General features: G+C 32.9%; 1 protein-coding gene across 1 annotated transcript in view; it reads right to left on the reverse strand.

Annotated features, from left to right (window-relative positions):
- Positions 1–6,325: 6,325 nt before the first annotated feature.
- Positions 6,326–24,129, reverse strand: part of LOC140432291 (uncharacterized) — a 217,198-nt gene continuing 199,394 nt past the window's right edge. Inside the window, exons 4-8 of the mRNA XM_072520113.1 lie at positions 21,815–22,155; positions 18,569–18,737; positions 17,002–17,152; positions 15,902–16,091; positions 6,326–12,300 (exon numbers count right to left, since the gene is read on the reverse strand). Of these exons, the coding sequence (XP_072376214.1) occupies positions 10,474–12,300; positions 15,902–16,091; positions 17,002–17,152; positions 18,569–18,737; positions 21,815–22,155 (2,678 nt within the window). The 3' untranslated portion in view covers positions 6,326–10,473. The remainder of the gene's footprint in view (positions 12,301–15,901; positions 16,092–17,001; positions 17,153–18,568; positions 18,738–21,814; positions 22,156–24,129) is intronic.

The following is a 24,129-nucleotide window of genomic DNA, read 5'->3' on the forward strand; positions in this document are numbered from 1 at the left end:
TAATTGTTGATACAGGCACTCACTTCTTATCAAAAAAAAATTGTAAAACTGATAGCAATACGTGTTTTAGAATGTTTTTATAAGGGACAAAAAAATCGACATTTTTATGTTTTGTTTATTTTTAATTTTAGTCACTTTATACCATTCTTGCTTAATAGGTGAGTTGAAGATATTGTCTTTTTATCATGCAACGACAACATTTAACGTTGGACGAGATGAATAGAGCCGTGGGCCTCCTTTAAGCTGATATGCGACAAACTCAAGTTGCTGACCAGCTGGGTGTCTCCTAAAGCATCGTAAGTCGTTTGTGGCGTCGGTTTAGAGACACTGGGAGTCCAGCCGAGCAACATCCAGGACGTGGTCGCTCTACAACTGTCGCTCAAGACCGATATTTCATTTTAATCACAGCACCCGAGCTGGTTAATGAATTACAGCTTGCACATAATGTAACAATTAGCAGCAGTACTGTGAGTAATCGTCTCCATGAAGCCATCTTCGTAGTCGGCGACCACTGAGATGTCCATCTCTATCTAGAGGCAATCGCGCTGCAAGATTACAGCTGGTGTCAAGAGTTTCAGAATTGAACTGACAATGACTGGGCCACAGTTTTGTTTAGTGACGAATCTAGATATGGATTTCATCCAGATTCTCGCCGGACAAGAGTTTGGAGACGACCCGGAAATGGAGAACGATTACGACATCTTCAAGAAGTGTATGCATACAGAGGTGATACATTAATGGTATGGGGCGGAATCATGATTGACGGAAGAACTGACGTCATTTTCTGACGTGGCTTTCTCACAAATCAGCAATATTTGGACACTATTCTTGAAACTGTTGTGCGCCCGTTTGCTGCTGCTGTTTTTAAAAATTTTAACTTTATGCATGATAACGCTCTAACACATGTTGCGCATATTGTAACAAACTTTGTAACAAACAAAACTGGTTGGATAACAAGGGTATTGATGTATTGCCGTAGCCAGCACACCCACCAGACTTGAATCCCATTGAGCATGTATGGGATATGCTCCAACTAAGAATTGCTCCACATATGGGCAATATCTACAATGAGCTTCAATTAAAAGAGCTTCTGACAGAACAATGGACACAACTACCTCAAGCAGACATTAACAGTGTGATTCGGAGCATGAACAGTAGATATATAGTCGACACGTAATTTCGTGAGAAAATTTATAGGAACCAGAGGAGTAAAATACTACTAAAATGGCAACACTGTTAGAGTTACCACTACTTTATTGAACAGTAGCGTAGATATCTAATTTTTAATTAAATAAAAGTTTTTATTTTTATTTAAGAAAAAGTTTCATTTTCTATAAAGTTTAAATAAAAAATATTGGTGTTGTTAACTTCTGTGATATATCTAGGAAGTGATAACACTAATCGACTCGGCTAAATAGAACTTATTGTAAAATAACAATACCTATAAAAAATTGTTAATAAAAGTAATTATCACATACAATTAAATAAATTTTTTATGTACAAGTATTTTAGTATACAAACGTTTTAATAACACAACTGCTCATAAGTTTTAAAACTTATGATCACATTTGATTCCTGATAACTTAGTTATTGTAATAAAAAAAATAAAGAATTAATTTTTTAAATTATATACAGCGTATTCTATTAACAACTTTGGTTTGACACCGTGTGAGAGAAGACTTAGTATCTCAATAATTTAAAAATGGGTAATAGGTCTAAAACTTTTATGAACATCTTTTTTATATATCTAGCAGGTATTTTATAATAACCTAACCTGTACTTTGATTATTTTAAATTAAATTATGTTGTATGTTTTTGTTCTATCATGAAGTGTATTTGTACTCTATTTTCAAAGATATATAAGCAAAACGAGAATTTGTACAATTACAATAAAAATAAAGGTTTCAACGAACACCTAGTTGGAAATAAGAACTTAATAATCTACTCATAATCACTGTTATCACTAGTATCAGTTGTATCTTCTATATTTATAGTTCATTTGGTTAATGCTGGTAAATATTTAACATAGTCATTTTCCACTGCGATTACATGTTTGATTACACTTTTCCAGTTGGTTGCTGTGATCTTTGTGACTTCTCTTCTAATTAACTGGAGAGCAGTAGACAAAAATTTAGGAGCCACGTTTCTTCTTCTTCTATTACCTTTAAGTTGTGTCCATATTAACTCTATTGGGTTCAATTTACAATAGTAAGGAGGAAGTAATTGTAATACTGGGCATACCAAGCACGGTATGCCCATTACTGCGAGTACAGTTATCAACAACATATTCCTTCTGGTACTGTCTACTGTCAACAACCTCCAACAATTCCTTTTTACTATATGATGCTTCAAAGTACAAATCTTTCTCAAACAAATTCTTGAATTTGTAATTTGTTTCAAGTAATATTTGGAATTTTCTCATTCATCTTGAATAATATGATACGTTGTCCATGATAATCACACTATATTTAGGTAATCTCGGAAGAAGAGGTTCCTTTAATATTTTTTTGTAGGTATTAATAATACATCATCGATCCATCTATTTTCTCCACCGCAGTGTAAAATTATAATTATCTGTCCTGTCATGTAGGTAAGATGTTTCTCCTATAGTCTTGTAGCAGATTGCTTTGGACACTCTGATAAACATGTTTCTACAATTGCTTCTGATTTAGACAATTTAGAACACAATTCTTCATAAACATGTTTCAGCATATGTTTGGATGGTATCATCAGAGAGGTATTGAAAATGTCGCTTACATTTTACTACACGGCTTTGTAAAGATATTCCAATTGATTAGAGGGTTCCGCTGGCTCTTCAGCTGCAGAAGTTAGTTTTATAAAAACTAACTTCTGTTTTTTTCTTCAAAAAAAACATTAAACGTTTACATCTATGGTTCCTGAGTTGAACTTTTTTAAAACTTCATTTCCATCATATTGATGGCTGAAAGCATTATAATTGACGCTCGAACTTCTTGTGCGATATATATGTATATATATATATATATATATATATATATATATATATATATATATATATATATATATATATATATATATATATAGATTTTTCAAACCATGATTCACAAATTGAACCCTCCTATCCTCATGATAATCTAGATTCACGTCTTTATTTTTTTTACAGATATTAATAATAAATCGTCGATGCATCCATTTTCTACACCGCAGTGTAAAATTATAATTCTGTCCTTTATTGGGCGGTAATGAATTAGAACACTTTTTGTGATTATTCGTCCAACTTTTTTCACGGTGTCATGAATACCATACCAGGTTTCATCCAAATAAACAATATTTCGTTTAAAAATAAAGTTTAAAATAATATAAAATATTATACCTGCCTACCCAATTGTAAACCACTGGACGGTCGAAACGAAATTTATTGGGATAAACTACTTTATGGTTTCGGTTGCTCAGGCAAAAATTGTTATCTTACGCAAAGAATGCATCGATGATAACTTTATCTGAGCGACTGTACATATTTTACCAGGCTCATCTAAATGTAAATATCGATGAGAATATTAAAACTTTGTATTATTATACATCTTAGTCATTGATAATTTTGCAGTTAATAACTACTCCTGGTAGAGTACTTTTATTTTATTTTTTATTGTCTGCTTTTATTACAGATAAATATATTTTTACACAGTCTCACCGAAATACGAGGCGACTATACTGTAGGTAAACTGTGACAAACCAACGTGGTGGCCATACTTTATTTTAAAATATATTTCGTATTTTTGACATTTTATGGTGGTATATGAAACATGGGTGATTTGCAATATATTTTTTTTTGCTCCAATTTTCTGTTTTTTTTTGCAATTTATGGTTTTTGACATATTAAACAACAAATGAAACTACAAATTTTGTTTTACTTTTTTTAAGATAAACAAAATACGTCTATTTATAAAAATCTCCCTAGACTTTTGCATTGTATATAGATATATATATATATATATATATATATATATATATATATATATATATATATATATATACAAGAATTACTGAAGATTATATTAGTGACTGTCGATATATACAAACCACACAGTTTATTAGGGTTGCAGTCAGAAAATTGGCCGGGATGTTAATGAAACACTATTTTGACTTTTTGTCTAGCTTTCGAATTGGTTTTATTCCTTTTTCAAGACACTGTAATAAGAAAAATATGTAAATATTTATAAACACATTCTTCAGTGTAACTTACTAGTCGTTGGTAAAAGCATAGACACCCAACATTAATACCACACATATAAAATATAAAATAATGGACAAAATACATTCTAAAATTCTTTACAATTTAGGTACAGATAGTAAAACTTAGTTTGTCATCTTTTACTGGTGTGTTTTAACTCTGACACATAGAGAACAAAAAGAAAAAAACCCTATGATTAAGAAGTAAGTGTACTTAATATTATATTTCTTTTTAAGAAATACTAGAGGCCCATCTTAGGTGATTTTAATTTTTAAAACTGTCTTAATGGTATGCAAACATGTTATACATATAAGTGTAATATGTGTAGGTACAGGTAGATATTAATTTTATTTTGGATGTTTTTCCAGTAAGTAACAATAAATGTTGCTCAGTTTATCTATGTCTTATTTTTTATTGATGCAAGATGTACTAGATTTTATGGAACACATTTCCAAGAAAACACGTTTTGAATGGTTCTCTTCCTTTGCCAAAATACAGAAATCCTCAAAATTACATTCATGTTTCAACGTTATTGCATGTTCTGTCAATGCACATGCATTTATTTTTTTGGTTTTATATCGCTACGATGTGAGACCACCCTACTGTGAAAATTAAGAGATGATTCTCCTATATATTTTTTGTTACAATTGGTACACGGTATAGAATATACAACATTCGATGACTCCTGTATTGTGAAAGGATCTTTTGTTTTTGTGTATAACTTCGATACCGTTTTCACATTTTTGGTTGTAATTTTTAAACCACTAACATTTTTGAAGATGTTCATTAGCTTCGGTGTCAGAACTAGAATGTAGGGTAGGCAACCATAAGTTATTTTAGATGGTATCACTGATGTGTTGTGTGTCAATGTCAATTGTCGGACCTCATTGTTATGAAAATTTTGGTTGTCAGAAAAATGCGAAGGAAAAGGAGAACCGAAAATAAGTTTATTTAACAGCCCTATAGGATAGGTGTTCTCTTGTATCCCTGTATCTTGTATAGCCCTATGTATTATGAGTATCAATGCCATATTCCAGTGTTTTTTGTATAATTTGTTTCAGGGTTGCAATCTAATGAATCGTCGATTTATCACCTTTGCAATCAGCCTGGTATTTTCCTATTACCCGTTTTGCATATGGTGCCATACGGTGACATAGTACTCTGGAAAATATTGTATACGGTGCATTTAGAAGCGTAATTCCTCTGTGGTTGGAGCATTCAAAAATATCTCCCTTTTTGTGTATGATGCAAAGTATTCCAATATTCCAATCATTGGTGAGGAATTTCTTATTTATTTAACACTTTTATAAAAGCTCACTTCATTTGTGAATGAAAGCTGCACTCTTCACCTTTAAAACGCACTTTGATTTTTGTCGATAGGACACTCTGATCAAAAGATATCAAATTTTTACCGTCGAGTTGATACAAATTTGATTCATTCTGCACAAAAAATTCTAATAAACATTTTTGTTCAAAATTATCTTAGCTATATTTTTTATTTAAAACATTTTTTCTACTGGGTACAGATTCTGGGTAAATCAATCAATACAATGGTTTTAGAGGGAAGCCGGGTGTAGCGGTGGTAAACTTTTTTGCATCTTTTTTGTGGAGTCCCAAAATTGAAATTCTCAGCGAAATTCAGCTTGCTCGTATTATTTTTAGGGGTCGAATCTCTGATGACTGGACTACTTTCGTATGTGTGGACTTTAGTCTTTGTTTATAAAGGAAAATTAACCAATTTGACAGTATCTCATATCATATTTTTCATTAAGTCTTCCCTGAAATTATCAGATATCTGTAATAAAGTTTCCCGTGAAATGAACATTTTTTATTTCCCAATTGGGTTTCTTAGGTGCAAATCAAATGAAGTTCCAGTAAAAAACTTAATAAAAAATAATGAATAAACGTTTAATTTGAAAAAGCGGTCAAAATTTCGCTGCTTTCTTTCTTATGAGAATCCTCCGAGGGTAAAACGTTGTGGGCGAAGTATTATATGGGCGCAGTAAAGTTATAAATAAAATTATTATTCTCCATATTTAGTCGGTCGTAGTAGCTTTGTGATTTATTTGGGAAAATGACACATGGGTAGACAAAAGGATTAAGAAAAAAATAGAATATAATAATTGTATATATTTGCTTTCGAGGTATATCAACAAAGTAAACCAATGCTTAATTATAAAAGTTAACACTTTATACATTTAAAAAAATCCTTAATTAATTGACTAACTCGAGAAAATAGAAAATTGACTATTTTTCTACAAAATTGAATGTTAGATTCAAATGTTATACAAAAATATAAATTATCAAGTCGATTCAATTTTGATATGCTAATGGTGGTTAAAACTAAAAAATAAAACAAAGCTCGTAGTTGCGTAAATATGCCGACTACGATTTAGTAATTTTTGGTCATTATAAACTAAAATCAAAAAAATTATAATTAAAATTATAATCGAACTAAAATTACTGTTAAAAATTAAATCCGAAATTGAAAATTGTAGAAAAAAGTCAATTATATATACAAAATCTAGTTTGGTATTATCTATAATAAAATCACAGACACTAATTTTAAATCTGGCCTTTATATTTACAATCTTATCATTAACACCTATCCTTTGATACATGAAAAAACACGTAAATAACATTTACAATAATCCTAAGCAAATTAGACGAGAATGTTTCCAAACAATACAACAAGCAAGACCGTTATGACACGCGATGATTTTGACAGGTGACAGTTTTGACAGGTGACAGTTTTGACATGTGTTTACGAGAAACTGTTCTTCTAACCTACAAATTAAAACAAAACTATTTTTTTAGTTATATGCAAGATGACTCAAAAGTGGATCTATATAATATGAAAACACAAGAAAACAAACTGATGCAAAAAACCAAAATCGCCAAAGACGACAGCAATAGAAACACAAGACAAATAGCCAGTTGCATAAACGCCCATCAAATACCAATTTTGTGATAACAATGCGATTGACTTCTAAGTTGTGATTAAGTTGTGCAAAATGTTTGTAATTTAAAGTTCACATCGTTGCTTGTCTCATTACGTAACTTAGCTGGTTTGTTTTTTCTTTAACTGAAAAAAGGTTGTACATATATGTTAAAAAATTAATAATGGCTTTACATTTGATATCATCGACTTAAAGTTAAGTTAAAGTAAAGTTTATCCGAAAGAGTAAGAATATCACAATGAAGAGTAAAATGTTGCGCGATTTTCAATAAAAATGATGTCACCTAGAACCGTACTGTAGGTTATTATCATAGGAAGCAATATACTTCTAGTTTTTAATATATTTTCATTGCGTATGTATGCAAGGTAATGTAATTTTAATATTTTAATAATTATTATTCATTTATTTATTTATTAAGGATTGGGTATATATGCAAGGTAATGTAATTTTAATATTTTAATAACTATTTATTTATTTATTTATTAAGGGCTATTTTGAAAAATACAGTTGCCACATCTGGTTTACACATTTTCCCATTTTATAAGTGATTCTTACATCTTTCGTAAAATTGCAGTATTTAATTTTTATTCAGTGAGAAAGACATTTTGAAACTCAGGCAACACTGCAATTAATAACTGTAAGATAAAATTGCAATAAATAGTGAATGCATTCAAATGGGACTGGACATCAACACAGATAAGACCAAATTTATGATAGTATCAAGGAGTCCAATAAATAATGAACAACTAACTCTTGGTGGACAGCAAATAGAGAGAGTGACAAAATATAAATATCTGGGAGCTTACATCAACACAGAATTAGATCCAGACCAAGAGATCCGGGTACGAATAGAAATGGCAAGGGCAGCGTTCTTAAAATTCAAACAATTATGTTCAAATGTAAATATATTTCTGCTCTATCGGTTATAGGCGTAAAAAAAGAACATCAAAATCAAAACTCGTCCGATTGTTTCAACAAAGAAGATGACACTACTAAATTACTTAGAATATCCATATCCTTCTTGAAATTCTGTCTCCTCTGCAACCCTCCAATACAAAAATCTTCACCTACCTCGCGCCAATCGCCAGCACAATACACCTCTATCCTTTGAATGAAAGCGGTATCTCGGTAGGATGTATTATTCATACACAAAGAATGTTGGAAAATTGTTGGATTTTTGAATACCTTAACGCGATGCTGAGAGCCAAATCCTCAAGAAACCCACAGAAATAAAGCTCATTTCTCTGTAGACAAAAGGAGTTGTCATCAAGTTGAAATGTTTGTAAATCGGGTTGTGATAAATGACAGCATTTTTGAGTTCAAGAAACATCGTCACTTAACTGAATTCTGTTCGTTAAAAGAGTTGCAAAGACAGAATATCATTATAGTAGAACTACCATGACCAAACATCATTTTATAATATTTTATGATATTAGTAAATAATATCTTAAAAATTTCAAAAATAATGTAGAAAATAAAAACTTAATAATGTTTTTAATCTTAATTTTGAGACTTTGAAAATCCTAAACATATGAAATTTCAAATATTTAGAATAACGCCAAATGTTTTAAGTGTTCAAAATTCCTTCAACCGAAAATTAGTATTTGATGGTGTTATTATCAAGCGTTTTTAATTAGCTGATAGAACAGTAATTTACAAAATAAAATAAAAAATATAAATAGTGCTCCCGCTTTTTGTCACCTTCAATATTACGCCAACATATCTGCGCGATGTTAGAACCACATACAGTAAATTTGATAAAAACCATTATACCATTAAAAACGATAAAGAATGGAAAAAAGTTCAATTTTGTATCATTCATTGTTTAGTGATAGGTAATTTTTAGAGAATCATCAACTAATTTAAGGTCTGTGAAAAAATTTAGCAACTTATATTTCTTCAAATAAGTAGCGAACTGAACAGATTTTAGTTTAACAACTGTCGAACATATTTTACTGTTCAAATATCTAGGAATTAACATGTACAGAGGACACAAAATATTTAATAACCCTATGAACAAATAATCATCTAAAAATATCTCTTATCATCCAGAAACTAATTTCTCTACTTCATTTTATAGAGAGCCGTGTCTTATGCTTTAGAAGGTATGCGTGCCTATCCTTTCTCTTTCTTTCTGGAAGATACGAGTTATTTTTAACTATTTTAGCGGTTGCTATATAGTTTCTGAGTCACATGGTGTCTATTTTCTGGCATCCGAAGTCGATGACGCTACGTAGAGTGTCTTACATTTTTGTAAAATGGGAATGAGAGGGACAATATCAAACCAAATCCTTTCCTCACGGGTTGAAAATTCACTCTAGTTACCAGGTCCCATCAGTTAAGAAGAATACCCCCATCAAAGAGGGTATAAAGGACGAAAACAAAATCACTAATACCAAGAGGTCTTCACAACTTTCTGTTTAACTCCGTTGAAGCAAAATTCGAGTGCTGCAGTGGCTTTACCTTCAAATGATCTTAAAGGAGTCAGATCGATAAAGAAGGTACCACAAGAACCAACAAACTTTAACGAAGAGCTAACCATAATTAAAAATAGAATACCAGCTGAATGGATAAATCCTGGTTTCCCTACAGAAATAACTGAGCGATCCAGACCATATCTCTATGACCAAAGACCTGATCTGGTAGAAAGTGACTGTATCCATGTTAAGTTGGATAACTATTACTTAATGCCGCATTCTGTTTGACAAAAATCGTCTAAAAAAAATGTCTAGAAAGCTGGATTGTGAATGTCACACAAAAGTAAAATGTGGTATCAAAGTACTCCGCACACTCAGGTAAAGAGAACACAGCGATCCAGCGCAAGGCGCATAGACAATGTAATCCAGAAAAACCTAAGGTATGATCGACATTGAAGAATAGTATAACTCTAGATTAGAAGAAGACGCAGGACACTAGTGAATGTTGAAATTGAAATAATTGGCCTAACTAGATTCCAGAGGCTGCTGGTTTAGAGGCGAGACACGAAAACCGTGCCAAACAATTAGGTTTTATCTTTACCTTTTAGAATGCTCTTCGTAAAGAGCGTACTATCCGAGAAGTTCGAGAGTTCCTGACCATCTCTTGCAAAATAGTAACTTTTGGTAATGGTATCTGATTAAGAGGAAGATAGTCATTTAGATATAGATAGATAGAAATTTCTTGGAATAAAGGTTACCGTGTTGGATACCATTTAATGATACACATTGACCTTTTTTACCTATTAAACGTTATAACGGGTTTTATCAAATTCACAGTTTAAACTCATCTCTCCACCATATCGATTCTCATGTACAACTCAAAACTTTACTGTTTTTTCAACTTGTTATTATCGTGAGGCATTTGGAAAGGATACGGTATCCGGCCATGGGCCATTAATTCGGCATACAATTTGAGCTGCTCGGGGGTGGGCATGGGCAAAATCGGTGCAGAGTTTAAGTTGTTACTCGAATATAAATTCTGCATAGCGGCAGTGTAGTACATCGTGGGATCCATGAACGGTAAATAAGGGGGTAGACCTTTACTAGCTTGCTCGTACAGTTGCGTTAAATACGGTGGAAATGTTGGCACTGTAGGATTTGAAAACTGTTTTAAATTCTGTTGAGACTGTCGACTTGTCGCGGGTTTAGCCGATTCCTGTTTCATTAGTAAATTCAAGTCCATATGTGACCTCTGATGCAGATGAGAACCGTTTGATTTGAACTTACCATTTTCATCGCCTTTTGTCAGTTTTGAAGAAGAGTAATAATTGGTGGATACTCGTTTTTGAGGTGAAGCTTGGGACGTGGAAAAGGGTGGATAGTTGTACATTTTCTGTAAGTTATTCGGATGTGTTTTATTATTAGGACCAACTAAAGTGATTTCCAAGTTGGGACCTAACCTTCTTCCGTCCATAATGGAATTCGTTTTGTATAAGTTTTTAGTTACGCTTTCTCTATTGTATGGAGAACTGGATGACGTCTGAGGAACTCGCATTATTTCAACTATGGGCTTTTGTGGACTATTTACGGACAAATCAACTGGATCTCCACCCGTGTGTCTAGAAACGGTATCTACGAATTTCGGAGCGTGAACAATGGGACTTAAAATATCTTTAGGATTTCCATAAACAGTTTTCTCAGAATAGGAATAAATGGATCTTGATTGGACTACTTTTGGAGGTGAAGCACCGTTAACAAAACTAAAACTAGATCCGGTAGGCTTTTTCGTCGGAGTAGTTGGTATCTGGCTTATATTTAATGTTGGAGGAACTGAAATATGAGTTCTTTTTAAAGGAACACTGGTCGGAGGGGGCATAGTTTCAGATTTAATCGATTTGGGTATAAGCTGGATAGGAGGTGGTTGTATGACAGATGGTCTTCCATCTTTTTGTACAGCAGGTCTAACTGGCGTGACCTCTAAACCGCCTTCCTTTAGAATATCTAGTTTTCGCTTCTTGATTTCATGAATAAAGTTGTTTCTGTAACTTTCACTTTCGGCTCGACTACTTTCCGAAACTCTAGGTCTACACGGGACTTCTATAATCTCCACATTGTTTTCTGTAGATTTTATAATTGGAATATTCTCTTTGCCTTCTACGGGAGACATGATCTCGTTGACTGGTACTTTTATAGCTACTGGTGTGGCAGCTGAGGTAAGTGGTTCCGTTTTAATAGGTATTACCTCAACTTTTACGTTATTATTATCTGGTTCTTGTGGAACTGGATCATTTTCAAGCTTCACTACAGGACATTCTTCTAATTTCACAGGACTGGATTCGGCTTGCAAGTTGGTCTCTATTTTTACTGAAATTGTAACCGGTATATTTTTGTTTTCAATTTTAATTTCGGCGTTTTCATTTTGTGTTTCACTTTTAACTGTAGCATACTCTATTTTTACTGGATGGGATTGAGTTATCACTGTTGACAGCTCAGTTTTTACTGTCATACTTTCTGTTTTAATAACAAGTTTTTCTATTTTTGCTTTGCTGTCATTTGTCTCTTCCGTCTTTATCGGTGCCTGCCATTTTTCATTGTTGTTGTTATTGTTATTGGTGTTATCTTTTTCACTTTGCAGTTGTTTATCTTTTTGTCTATCAGGTTTCACTCGAATGCTTCGCAACGAAGATGTCTTTCCTTCCGTTTTAATATTATCCTAAAAAAAAAATAGTAAAATATTAGAATATTGTTTATTATTATAAAAAAGTATTACAAAAATTTCAAGAAAAAATGTGCTGCATATTGCATATAACACGCCTCACTAGTATTACAATCACTCTATTCGTTTTCTCGTTAACATTATTCTAAAATTAAATATTAGGTTTATATGGGACTACGCGACAACTGATTGCAATGAAAATTACATTTTATAGTTGGTATTTGATAGTGATATTGTATTATAACCGAGTTGTTAGGCGATTAGAATGGACGGTTGACTTAATTGGCTTCGATCTTGTAGGCATATAACAATGCTTGTAGTTAATAATTCAGAGAGTGATGTTTGTACCCTTAGGATGATATCAAATTCTGATTGTTAGTAGTTGCACAATACTTATTTTAAACTTAATAATGATTTTTACAAACAAGATTTTGGGTTAGCCATCCTCATCCTTATATCCATTATTACCAGATATTTTCAAGGAGGTACGGTTGATAAATGTAGATGATATGTTCATTTAAATGCTCCATTTAAATTTGCGGACCAGAAGCATTGAATAAATTTCTGATGTACAGATGTAAGCCAGGGAGATTCCCTGAGTCCTCTGTTGTTCAACCTGATTATGGATAAAATAATAAAAAAGTAAGAACTAAAAAATGATACCAAATGGGAGAAAAACAACTTAAAATAATCTGTTATGCAGACGACGCAATACTACTCTCTCAAAGTGAAGATGATTTACAACGTATGCTGCACCAATTTAATATAATCGCCAGAAAATTTACTAAGATGTAAATTGGAGCCGGAAGGTCAGATAATAGAACAAGTGATAGAGTTTAAATATCTAGGCTTCACATTATCTAGCTACGGAAAGCTCGAAACTGAAGTGGAAGATCAAGTGAATACAGCAAACAGAGCCGCAGGTTGCCTAAATGAAACAATATGGAGAAATAAAAATATCTGAAAAACCTGACAGAGAGAGGACAAAAAGGATGTCAGAAACAGCAGAGAGGACAAAAAGGATGTTAGAAATAGCAGAGATGAAAACACTTAGAAAAATTGATGGTAAGACACTATGGGACAGAGCTAGAAGTACCGTTATACGACGTAGAATTAAGGTGGAGAACATCACAAACTGGGTAAGAAATGGAAGAGTAGAATGGAACGATTATATAAGCCGAATAACAACAAATATAGTAGTAAAGACGGCAAGAAACGGTTCCCAAATAGGAAGACGATCAGTAGGAAAACCACGAAAACGATGGAACAACCTACTGGAGGCACATTGAAAAACAGAGAGTCATGTCTATATAAAAAGAAAAAGAAGCTTTCAGCTAACTATCGTGACCGACAAAGTTGGGCCCGATGGTTGGTGTGTGTGTATGTGTGTAGGCTTGTTGACCGACAAAAATAGTTTTTACTTCCCGACTCGGCAAGTTGTCGGTCGGGATTTTTTTCTCGAAATCGGTCGGCCCGACCGTCGGGTACAACTATTTTTGTCGGTCAACAAGTTTACACACACTAACCGTCGTTCCCAACGTTGTCGGTCATGACAGTTGGGTGGTCTTGTCGGGACGTATGTAAAGGGTTTTAAAATGATCGAAACCGACATGTTGGCTACAATATGCTGTACGATACATTTGTTATTTGGCTCTAGGACACAAATGCTTAACAAATAATTTCTTTTTAAACAATATTAATGGTATATATTATAGTCTTAAGTTTACAATAGAGCTGCAGACGGGTTATTATTACTGTTGGTAAACATCCTGATTCAAAAAATCGATCCCAAGGATTTTTTTACTCTATCTACCGAAAACACCCATATCAACCGCTATTTAGATTCACAGAACTTACTTCTTAAAACTCAATATCTCCACCTAAAGAACTAGATACTGACCATACAAAGCTTTTCTTCGTTATAATAAAGGCTTTTCACCGATAAAATAAGTAAAATTCTCAAATCAAAAGGATTAAAAACAATCTTTACTCCTTACCAAACACTTTCTCTTGTCTGATCCAAGATAATATTTCAAACGAACAACATCGAGTTTTTAAAATTTTTTGTAACGGCTGCCCAAGACCTGACACTTGTCAAACCAAATAAAGAATTTCAAATAGAATCTACTTCATTTGAGTATGCAGTTCACACTTCATTTCTGCCCTAACCCAGCATAATCTCCAAAGGCTTCTTAAAATATACTAAGTGATATAGAAATCCGAACACTCATAAATTATTATATGTTAAAAATATTTTGTACACTTATACAGGGTAACAAAATAAAAAAAAAACGATAAAAATTTTAATATGATGGAAACAACAGAGGTAAATCAATTAATAATAATGTGTTGTATTATGTATTTTATGCTCGCTTCTGATTAAGTGGTCAATTCCTCCTTCCAGTGGCTATCTCGTTTAATACCTTAACTAACTCCTCCCGAAGTGCTCCCAAAGTTTTAGGAGGATACTATGAATTGATAAGTCTCCGACATATCACATCCTACACGTGTTCAACTGGGGATAAATCTAGGGATCAAAGAAGCCCATGATGACTCTCGAAAAGTAGGGCCTTGCGTTATTTTGCTGAAAAATTGGATGTTATAATGCCTGAAACTAGGGTATTAGATGAGTTTCCAGAATTTCTTTTACGTATCGCTGAGCTGCTATGTTCCCTTGACGAAGATTAGAGATGACCTATTCCTGGTCCCAAGTCAATCGTTATCTCCACCATTCAAACCGATTATGATGATGTTCGGGGATAAGAAGTAGTATCATTTAGTGTGACCGAAATAAAAAAAGTCTGAGAAAAAGAACACTGAGAATTCAACAATAAATTGTCGCATTAAAATTGGTCTTTCATGTTCTGCAAAGCATTAACTTGAAAAAGACCTAGTAGTAGAGAAGCGGTCTCTTGAGCCATCAAACTTAGACGACGATCTTAATGCCCTGTTGGTTATCGGCGCCGCAATGTGCTCCTAGATATTCGTGTTCAGATTTCTTGAAGCGAATAACATCTTAACACAGAATCTAAACTTCTGTGAACCCTATTCGCAATTATCAGAAAAGAAAGTCCGGCTTCTCTTAGGCCAAGTATTCCCTATCAAACTCGCTCAGTTCATAAAAATTTGCCCGTCTTCGTATTCTAAGTATTGTTAACCACTTTAAAAAAACCAAGAACCGCACACTACTAAATTTTGATCGGTGCAAAGTTAAAAAAAAATTAATAAAAAACGAAAATCTAAACTAATATGGATGAAATTCTCATCATTTATTGTTTTACCAAGATAAGCCCGCCTACCAAATGGGTATTCTGAGATTTATGTGACTTCCGTTTTCATTATCCAAGAAGCTATTCAGATTGAAAAATGTCCCTTTTATTAAAAAAAGAAATGACAGCACAGGTATTTTTAACATAGAATTCAATACCCAACCATTATGTCACTATCCCGGTAGAGAAACAGCAGTCTGGTGCCACTAAGTACACTATGCACTTTGGATTCAGGAAACCGAAGCCCTGAACGGGTCTTGGTGAAGACAAGTAACTATTTGATTCTAATTTTTACAATAATATTAATATTATTTATGAGTTTAATTTACCTTGTTTTCGGTAACTTGTTCCGACACAGATGGTTTTCTGGATGTTGAAGGTACTGAAGAACTATCACTACTAGAATCTGCATCGCTCAAACTGCCGCTTCCTCGTTTATATTTCAATCTTCTTCGTTCCGATACAGGCAATGGTTTATATTCTTCACCGTGAATATGGCGTTCATACGGCAATAAGAATCTGAAAGTAATTTAAAATTAACTGAATGTGGGACTGTAGACTAGCTCGAAGCTTTATATTACATAATCAACAAAATTGATATTTTTACTATTCTCTTTACAATTTCACAATATTTTCAATCCAATATCTATTCAGCAACAGTTTTTGTAGGTATATCTTTTTTAATCTTTTATCATGCTTTATTGCATTCGTTAGCAAGATCTTTTTTACGTTGGCTGTACAAAGAATTATGAAATACTTCAAAAAGCAAAATAGCAAATTATGGCCAGTTTTGACATTTTGTATACCTGACGGACAGCCCCTCGTTAGGTACACAAATGGACTGTTCCGCTGTGACTGTATAAAATATAAAAGTGTTTTACTAATAACTCTTTTTATCGCACTTTAATACAATAGTCGAACTGATAATTGCAAAAATCCAACATTGTATTTATATTTATATGAAATTATGAAAATATAAATAAATATTCTTTGATAGTAACTTTAATTATTACATAAACTAAATAAGATGTTTAAAAATAACAAGTTTTTTATTTAAAGTCTATATTTTGTTAGTTATTTTACATGCAGTTTTTAATTTAAATCTGTTTCGAGCAAATATATGATGACTAAAAACGAATTGATCAAGAGTAGTGAATCGATGTTATGAACCGCTATTCTATGACGCTACCCGCGAAAACGTCGATTTGTGGCGCTAGTTAGGTGACGCTCACCTCAGCATTTTACTGTAGAGAAAAAAAAGTAATACAACGGCAGTAAAGAAGCTTCGCTTCAAAAATATCAGTTTAACTGCTTGACGTTTCGGACTTTTTGATTATCTTTGTGATTGGCACACGTATGTGACGTCGAGATGACTATACGTCATAACGATCTCTGAGATACCTGTTGATTAGTAATAAAGTTTATTTACCTTTCGTAGTGACGTCGTATCACTGTAGCTGCGCTGGTACTGTTTTGATGGCCACTCATTTCGTCGAATATGGACTTCCAGAGACGATTTGTTGTGACGCAATCATAGCCTCCAAGTTTTTGTACTCTTGTGAAGAATTCATGCAAATTTACTAAAACAATAAAAGGAATTTTACGTAATGAAAAAAGTGTATTTTTTAGACGTTTTACGATATATATTTAGCTTTTCAATCATGTTTATCCAACTGGCGAAATCCCAGAAGATTGGATAAAGTCATCTACAGTAGAATAAGCAATAAGTTTGACAAATATCAAGACGAAACAGTTTCGTTTAAGAAACGGGTTAGCAACTCGAAAAGCACTATTTGCACTGAATGTCGAATTACAGAAATGTCGAGATCAACGCAAATATGTATTTGCCGTTTTTATTGATTATGAAAACGCTTCCAATAGAGTTCTACACAAGTTAACTAAAATACTAAGAGATAAAGGAATTAATAGTCGTGACGTGAGAATAATAGAAAAATGATACTAGCATCCATTCGCAATAATAGAAAGTTGACAGAGGAGTGTATGACCCTTAAAGGACAAAGACAAGGTTGTATATTCGCCCCACTGTTGTTTAATCCATATTCTAATTTAAATGGGGTGCAAGGTTGCTTAAATGCTCTAGACACGGTGAGACACACATGAGACGGAACATTAACTGCTCTAAAACAAAATATATCGTATTTAGTCGTTATAACGGGTCTTATTAAATTCACAGTTTAAACTCCTATCTCCAACTAATCAATTCTCCTGTACATCTCAAAACCTTACTGTTTTCTCGCCATATCAAGATACACACTTACAGGTGGGTGAATAACCAATGAAAAAAGTATCTAATTTAAGCTAGTGCTATGCTGAACCTGCCGAGTCACGGTATTTTTTTGCTGTAGCCCTGACTACAATCTCTGCCATATTGTAGTCACAGCTTTTTTGGAAGTAGAGCTTTCTTATCCCAAGCTACGGATGAAATGCAGTGATCGATGCGGTCGATCGCGCAGAGGTATGAAAAAATAAAAACAACAGAAACGCGGTGAAATGCAATGAAACGACAGATCGCGCGACCACACAATACGTGGAGTGGTAAACGTAGTCCCATGTGTGTTTTTAATAAAATAAAATAATATAAAATAAAATAAATAAAATTAAAATAAAATTAAATAAATTTAAATAAATTAAATATAAATTAAAATAAATTAACCTAAATTAAAATAAAATAAAACAAATAAATAAAATTAAATTAAAAACCATCGAACCGTGCGTAAACGATAAGAAAGCTATGCTTCCCCTCCTCTGTCACCACCGGAGTGCCAAACCCCATTTGTTTCTATTGGCCAAATTATATTCTTCGTATTTAATGAACATACTATTATTATAATCTGTTTTTAGCAAAACGAATCAGCTTACTGTTCCGTCGTGTTCAATGAATAAATTCTCCGTTTTCGCATATCAACAAAAAATTTTAACAGTAAAAAACAGGGCAACAGGGAAAGAAAATATCGAATATTAACGAATAAACTTACATTCCTTGTAACCTAAAGATGGTATTCTTCCTATTGGGGTGCGATTTGACTTCATGAAGGCTCCCAACTTTCTAACAAACTCCCTGTTTTCGTTATTTTCATGACAACGCGTACTTCTTCGAATAGGATTCGCCGTACTCTCGGGTGGAACGGTATTTTTACTTTCAACCTAAAAATAATTAAAGTTACATATTAATAATTTATGATTTTTATGTAGGCTATACGGCCTAGGGTATACTTTAAGGTTGTTATTGACCATATGAAAGAGAAGCGAGTGCTACAAACACCGACGTGACAAAGCACTAGAAACTTGTACGTGGGTTTGGTCGTACACTTAAATAAAATTCAAGTCTCATTGTCATTGCTTTGAATCTGACATGTTCTATTTATGGAGGTTGGGCTTATTTTTGATCTAAGAAAATAAAAATTTGAAACAAAAAGTGCTTCACATCAATGGCGGCTAGTCCTAAAGGGCTAAGGGGTCATGGTACTGACTCTAAAAATATATTTGTTCATAACATTTATCACAGAATTCACCACAATCTAAATCACTAGTTATGGTACAAGTTAACGTAACTGCTGCCGCAATTTTTATGCAAAACAGCAGGATAAAAATTTAGTGTCAATTATCTCAGGAAATATTCAGGAATATCACGAAAAAGTAATTGAAGGTTGATTGTGGCAGGCACACTACATTAAAAAAATGATTTGGTTTTTAAAATGAATCAGTACAAGGAATTTTGCCACTGTCTTGTTTGGCATGTTCTACGAAACTTCTCTAAAAACTCCAAATTCAGGAAGAATAAAAATTTAATTTCGTTTAAACACCCTTTACTAAAATACTATTACTAATACTAATACTTTTAATACTAAGAATATCGTTAACTTACGGCGAGCAGTTTATATGAAGGAGAAAACAATGTCACAGTAGGAGATTCTGTGACAACATCTTCGAAATTAGGAAAAATTAGCGAAACATCAATTTATCGAATGTAACACAGATTAATGACAAGGGTATTAAGAGAAAAAACAATAGTTCTACACAAAAAATGAAGATACCGATTTGACTTAAAAAACTAATAATTGCATACAATGCCAGTCTAAATTTATTTATCTTTATCTTTCTTTTACTGTTCCAATGGAGAATTTGAAAGAATCTCTCCGCTATTTAACCATATGTGCAATACACATTTAATTTATATTTTGATGATATCATATTCTATACACAGTACAAAAGTGTATCAGCTATTATGCAAAAACGTCCGAATACCAATCAAAATCACCGAGAGCTTTGGAGGAAAAAATAATATTTGTTTTTATGAAATAATTCGAGAAGTGACGCACTGTACATACTATGTCAGTGTATAAAACAGTCGATTCATTTCAAATGCATTCTTGATATGAATTGTTATTTGTATTAGATTACGTAAGAGAAAGTTGTTATTTATTTAGTAATTCCAATTTTCTGACTTAGATACATAGTTACTACTCGTGAAAAATATATTAAAATATGATATAAAACAGATCAATACTTAGATATGATTCGTAAGTAAGTCTATATTGTCAATTATATATGAGATATTAAAGAATTAATAAAACACGGCGATACTTTTAATACTTAATTTTAATAAAATTTGTATATATGGAGGTTGGGCTTATTTTTGATCTAAGAAAATAAAAATTTAAAACAAAAAGTGCTTCACATCAATGGCGCCTAGTCCTAAAGGGCTAAGGGGCTATGGTACTGGCTCTGAAAATATATTTGTTCATAACATTCATCACAGAATTCACCACAATCTAAATCACTAGTTATGGTACAAGTTGGCCGCAATTTTGATGCAAAACAGCAGGATATAATTAAAAATTTAATGTCAATTATCTCAGGAAATATTCAGGAATATCAGGAAAAAGTAATTGAAGGTTGTGGCATGCACACTACATTAAAAAATGATTTGGTTTTTAAAATGAATCACCACAAGGAATTTTGCCACTGTCTTGTTTGGCAGGTTCTACGAAACTTCTCTAAAAACTCTAAATTCAGGAAGAATAAAAATTTAATTTCGTTTAAACACTTTTTACTAATACTAACTTATGGCGAGCAGTTTATATGAAGGAGAAAACAATGTCACAGTAGGAGATTCTGTAACAACAGCTTCGAAATTAGGAAAAATTAGCGAAACATCAATTTATCGAATGTAACACAGATTAATGGCAAGGGTGATAATGATGGACAATCGTCGTTATCATATTCGTGTTCAGTGACCTCTAGAATCCTCGAGTAATGACTGTTAACTGATTTAGAAATGAAATTAATATACTCCAGGAGATGAGGTCTATCCCTGAGCACCAGGTAGCTCGAGGATCATCGCCACTATCATATTCATGTTCAGCGACCTCGATATCCCCCCGAGTAACAAAATTTGAATTCATTCCTGTCGATATTTTCTGAGTTGCAAATTTTTCGTTTTCTTTGGTAGTGCTTTCCAAAGTAAACTTCCTTTGGAAGTTTACACTGGAAATGCATTTTCCTTATGAACAAAATGTAATTTTCATTTTAGCACCATGAATTTTGTTCACAAACTTTCCTGCAAAAAGTTGCACATCGATTCTTCTTTTTAGTGCTTAATTTCTTCGCCTATATAGTTTATAATCAGCTAACATAGAGCAGAAACAGTGAAACTACAAGCAAAGACCAATATAATGTACGAAATTATAAGGTTAACTTCAAAGATGATAAATGGAATAAAATTCGAAATATGGGCCAATACAAGAGGTTATTGAAGCAGAGGATGCTCATTAAGTAATTGAACAGGCGATATAATATTAAATCATAACAAACTAGATGTAATAGTACCTAAAGAAAGTTTTGGGTACAATAACGTTCAGAGTGAAGGAAAATAATTTGATTAATGATAATAAATCCCGCAATGTATATAATTCCTTTACATAATGTGTACTATACAAAGTGTTCTACCAGCCAAAAATATGGCGCTGATGAAAGGATCAGTATATTCCAGAGAAAAATGGAAGGAGCGATCGATAATAGGAACATGATATAAAAAATTAAATCGGAATAACATGAGTTAACGAAAATAGATGGACAAAGAACTGCAAGAAGCAGCACGAAATTATGGACAATATGATAAATATATGTACTCTTCCTTTACATATAATTGCTAACCAAATATTAGAAATACAAAAAGAACTATATAATTTGTCTACTTTAATATTGTGTTTTATTTTTACCTTTGTACTAGTAGTAAGTGAAGATTCAGACTCATTGCTCTCAGATCCAGGTGAAACACTTCTCTTTTTCCGCCGTCCTCTAGGTCGGCCCTTTAACTTTGGTGCCAGGTGATTACACAGTAATTCGTGGCCTTCTAATTCTGGATAATCGAATGTGTCCCTACAGAACAGTACCCTGGTGTTAGGATGGACTACATAGAAGCCGCCCAAGGCATTAACTATTTTGTATTTTAGGTAAATATCCTCTACGCCCTCTAGGCGTTTCATCATCGCTCTGAAACGGCAGTATTTGGGAAAACTGAGGATCACTACGTGCGGATCTCTTAAAGTCTTGCTATTTTCTGAAAAAAATTTATAAGAATTAAAGAAAATAAATTCTTTACATATAAACGTATAAAAACAATAGAAAGTACACACACATAAGACGATGTAAAATTTTCTGCCTATTTCTTAAGTAACTCAAATCTAAATTACTATTTATTGTTAAAAACATTACTGCAATTAACTAACGTTAAGTTCAAGTACTGCATGTGATTTCATGAAGATAATCGAAAGCTCAGCACAACTAAAACTAAGACAGTTCATTTTGGGAACTAATTAAGCTTTATTTTATTTTTATAGTAATATTATCACAGTGCAAAATCTTCTCAATATACACACACTTGCACACGCTCCCTTCTTTAAATTTCTTTATCTCTTGTAGAACTAACCAACATCGTACTGTTTCATCTTTTTACTAACTGAGCCATTGTCCGTTGGATACAATTCGCATTTTCGATACAATATTCTGAGATCTTCTTTGTAGCTCACCCAATAGAACTTTTTCTGAATCTTTTGTAAAGTCTTCGTAATGCCAAAGTGTCCACCTCATACACTGTCATGTAACTGACGTAATATTTCTGTTACTTCATTGTTAAGGACAATCATCTCTAGCTTAGATTCCGTACCATACTCATTTTCAAATTACTCTACACAAGATCATCTATCAGTATCAGGCAGGTGCTTTGGCTCCAATAGGATGTAACTTATGAAGTACATGCTTTATGTGTCGCCAATTAAATAGATTTTTGTACTCAGTACTCGAGTCATTGTGATTTCTATACTTGTTGTAAACAGGCATCTTCATAGCATGTTTTCTTCGGCAGATTGTATTAACATTTCTTTGTTATCCGACAGATTAGGATTCAATCATAAAATGTCGGAGGACATATCACTCCGCAAAGCCCCAGTCATGGAAACAGCATCTTTTTTCTACCTAATGGTTGAAAATCGCAACAGCTTCACATTACACAAACAAAACTTCAAATCAACAATTCACAAACAGCTGAAATACGACTACTGAAGTATCTTAGATTATCAACAATTTCTCATCTATCATAATATAATGCCGAAAGTAGACCACAGACATAAACAACTAAAAAACTACTGGAAAATACAAAAAGAAGGGAAAACATAAGATATAAATACATTAACAGGATGGAAGTAAGAAGGATGGTGGTAATATATCATTCTTGGTTTCTATACAAACTTGTGCAGGGTTTGTATTCATCTCTTAAATTTAGCAAGTATTTATATGCTTCTTATAGATAGATTAGGACAAGTCAAGTTACTACAATCTCAGAGTATCAGGCGAGTTTATAAACACATGTAACCTTTTTTTAGGTAGCAATAGCTATTATTAACAATATCATAGCGAAAAATCTCTAGTGACACCAATAAATGACCCATGTCCCGCAAAAAAAACTATACCTACTTCAAAAATACTCCAAGTTTATTAAACCATAAAATGTAATAAAAAAAAATAATTAAAAAAATAAAAGGAAAAAACACTGAAAACTTTGTTTTCAAAACTTCCACAACATTTATTATAAAATCTTAACACTACAGCTGTTTCGGCTGATTGTCTTTCTCAAGTGATCTATTTTTCATTCATTGTAGCGTTGGTTTTTGTGAGTGTGTGTTTATCTTCTGTATTGGATGTGTCTGCTGTCCTGCTTTAGGCTTGTGCCTCTTCAGGACGTGTTACCTTTTTTGGTGGGTGTGGCACTGGGATTTTGGCAGTGTCCACTGGTGTTGCGGTGTTGTTGGTGGTTGTGCTGCTTTGCTAGTCCTGGACAATCGGGGGCGAAAGGGATAGAAGTGAACGGTTCCTTTCAGAATATTTTTTGGTCTAAAACAGAATTAGTAAATATATGAAATTTATATGTTTATTAATTTAAAAAATCAATTTAATTTTTGAGTGAATATGGCGGCGCGTGAGGTCAGCTGTGGACTGGTACCTCGAAAAACGACGGGGTATCATTGTGCAATGGGAT

This window comes from Diabrotica undecimpunctata, chromosome 1 (genome assembly GCF_040954645.1).
Source record: "Diabrotica undecimpunctata isolate CICGRU chromosome 1, icDiaUnde3, whole genome shotgun sequence".
NCBI lineage: Eukaryota > Metazoa > Arthropoda > Insecta > Coleoptera > Chrysomelidae > Diabrotica > Diabrotica undecimpunctata.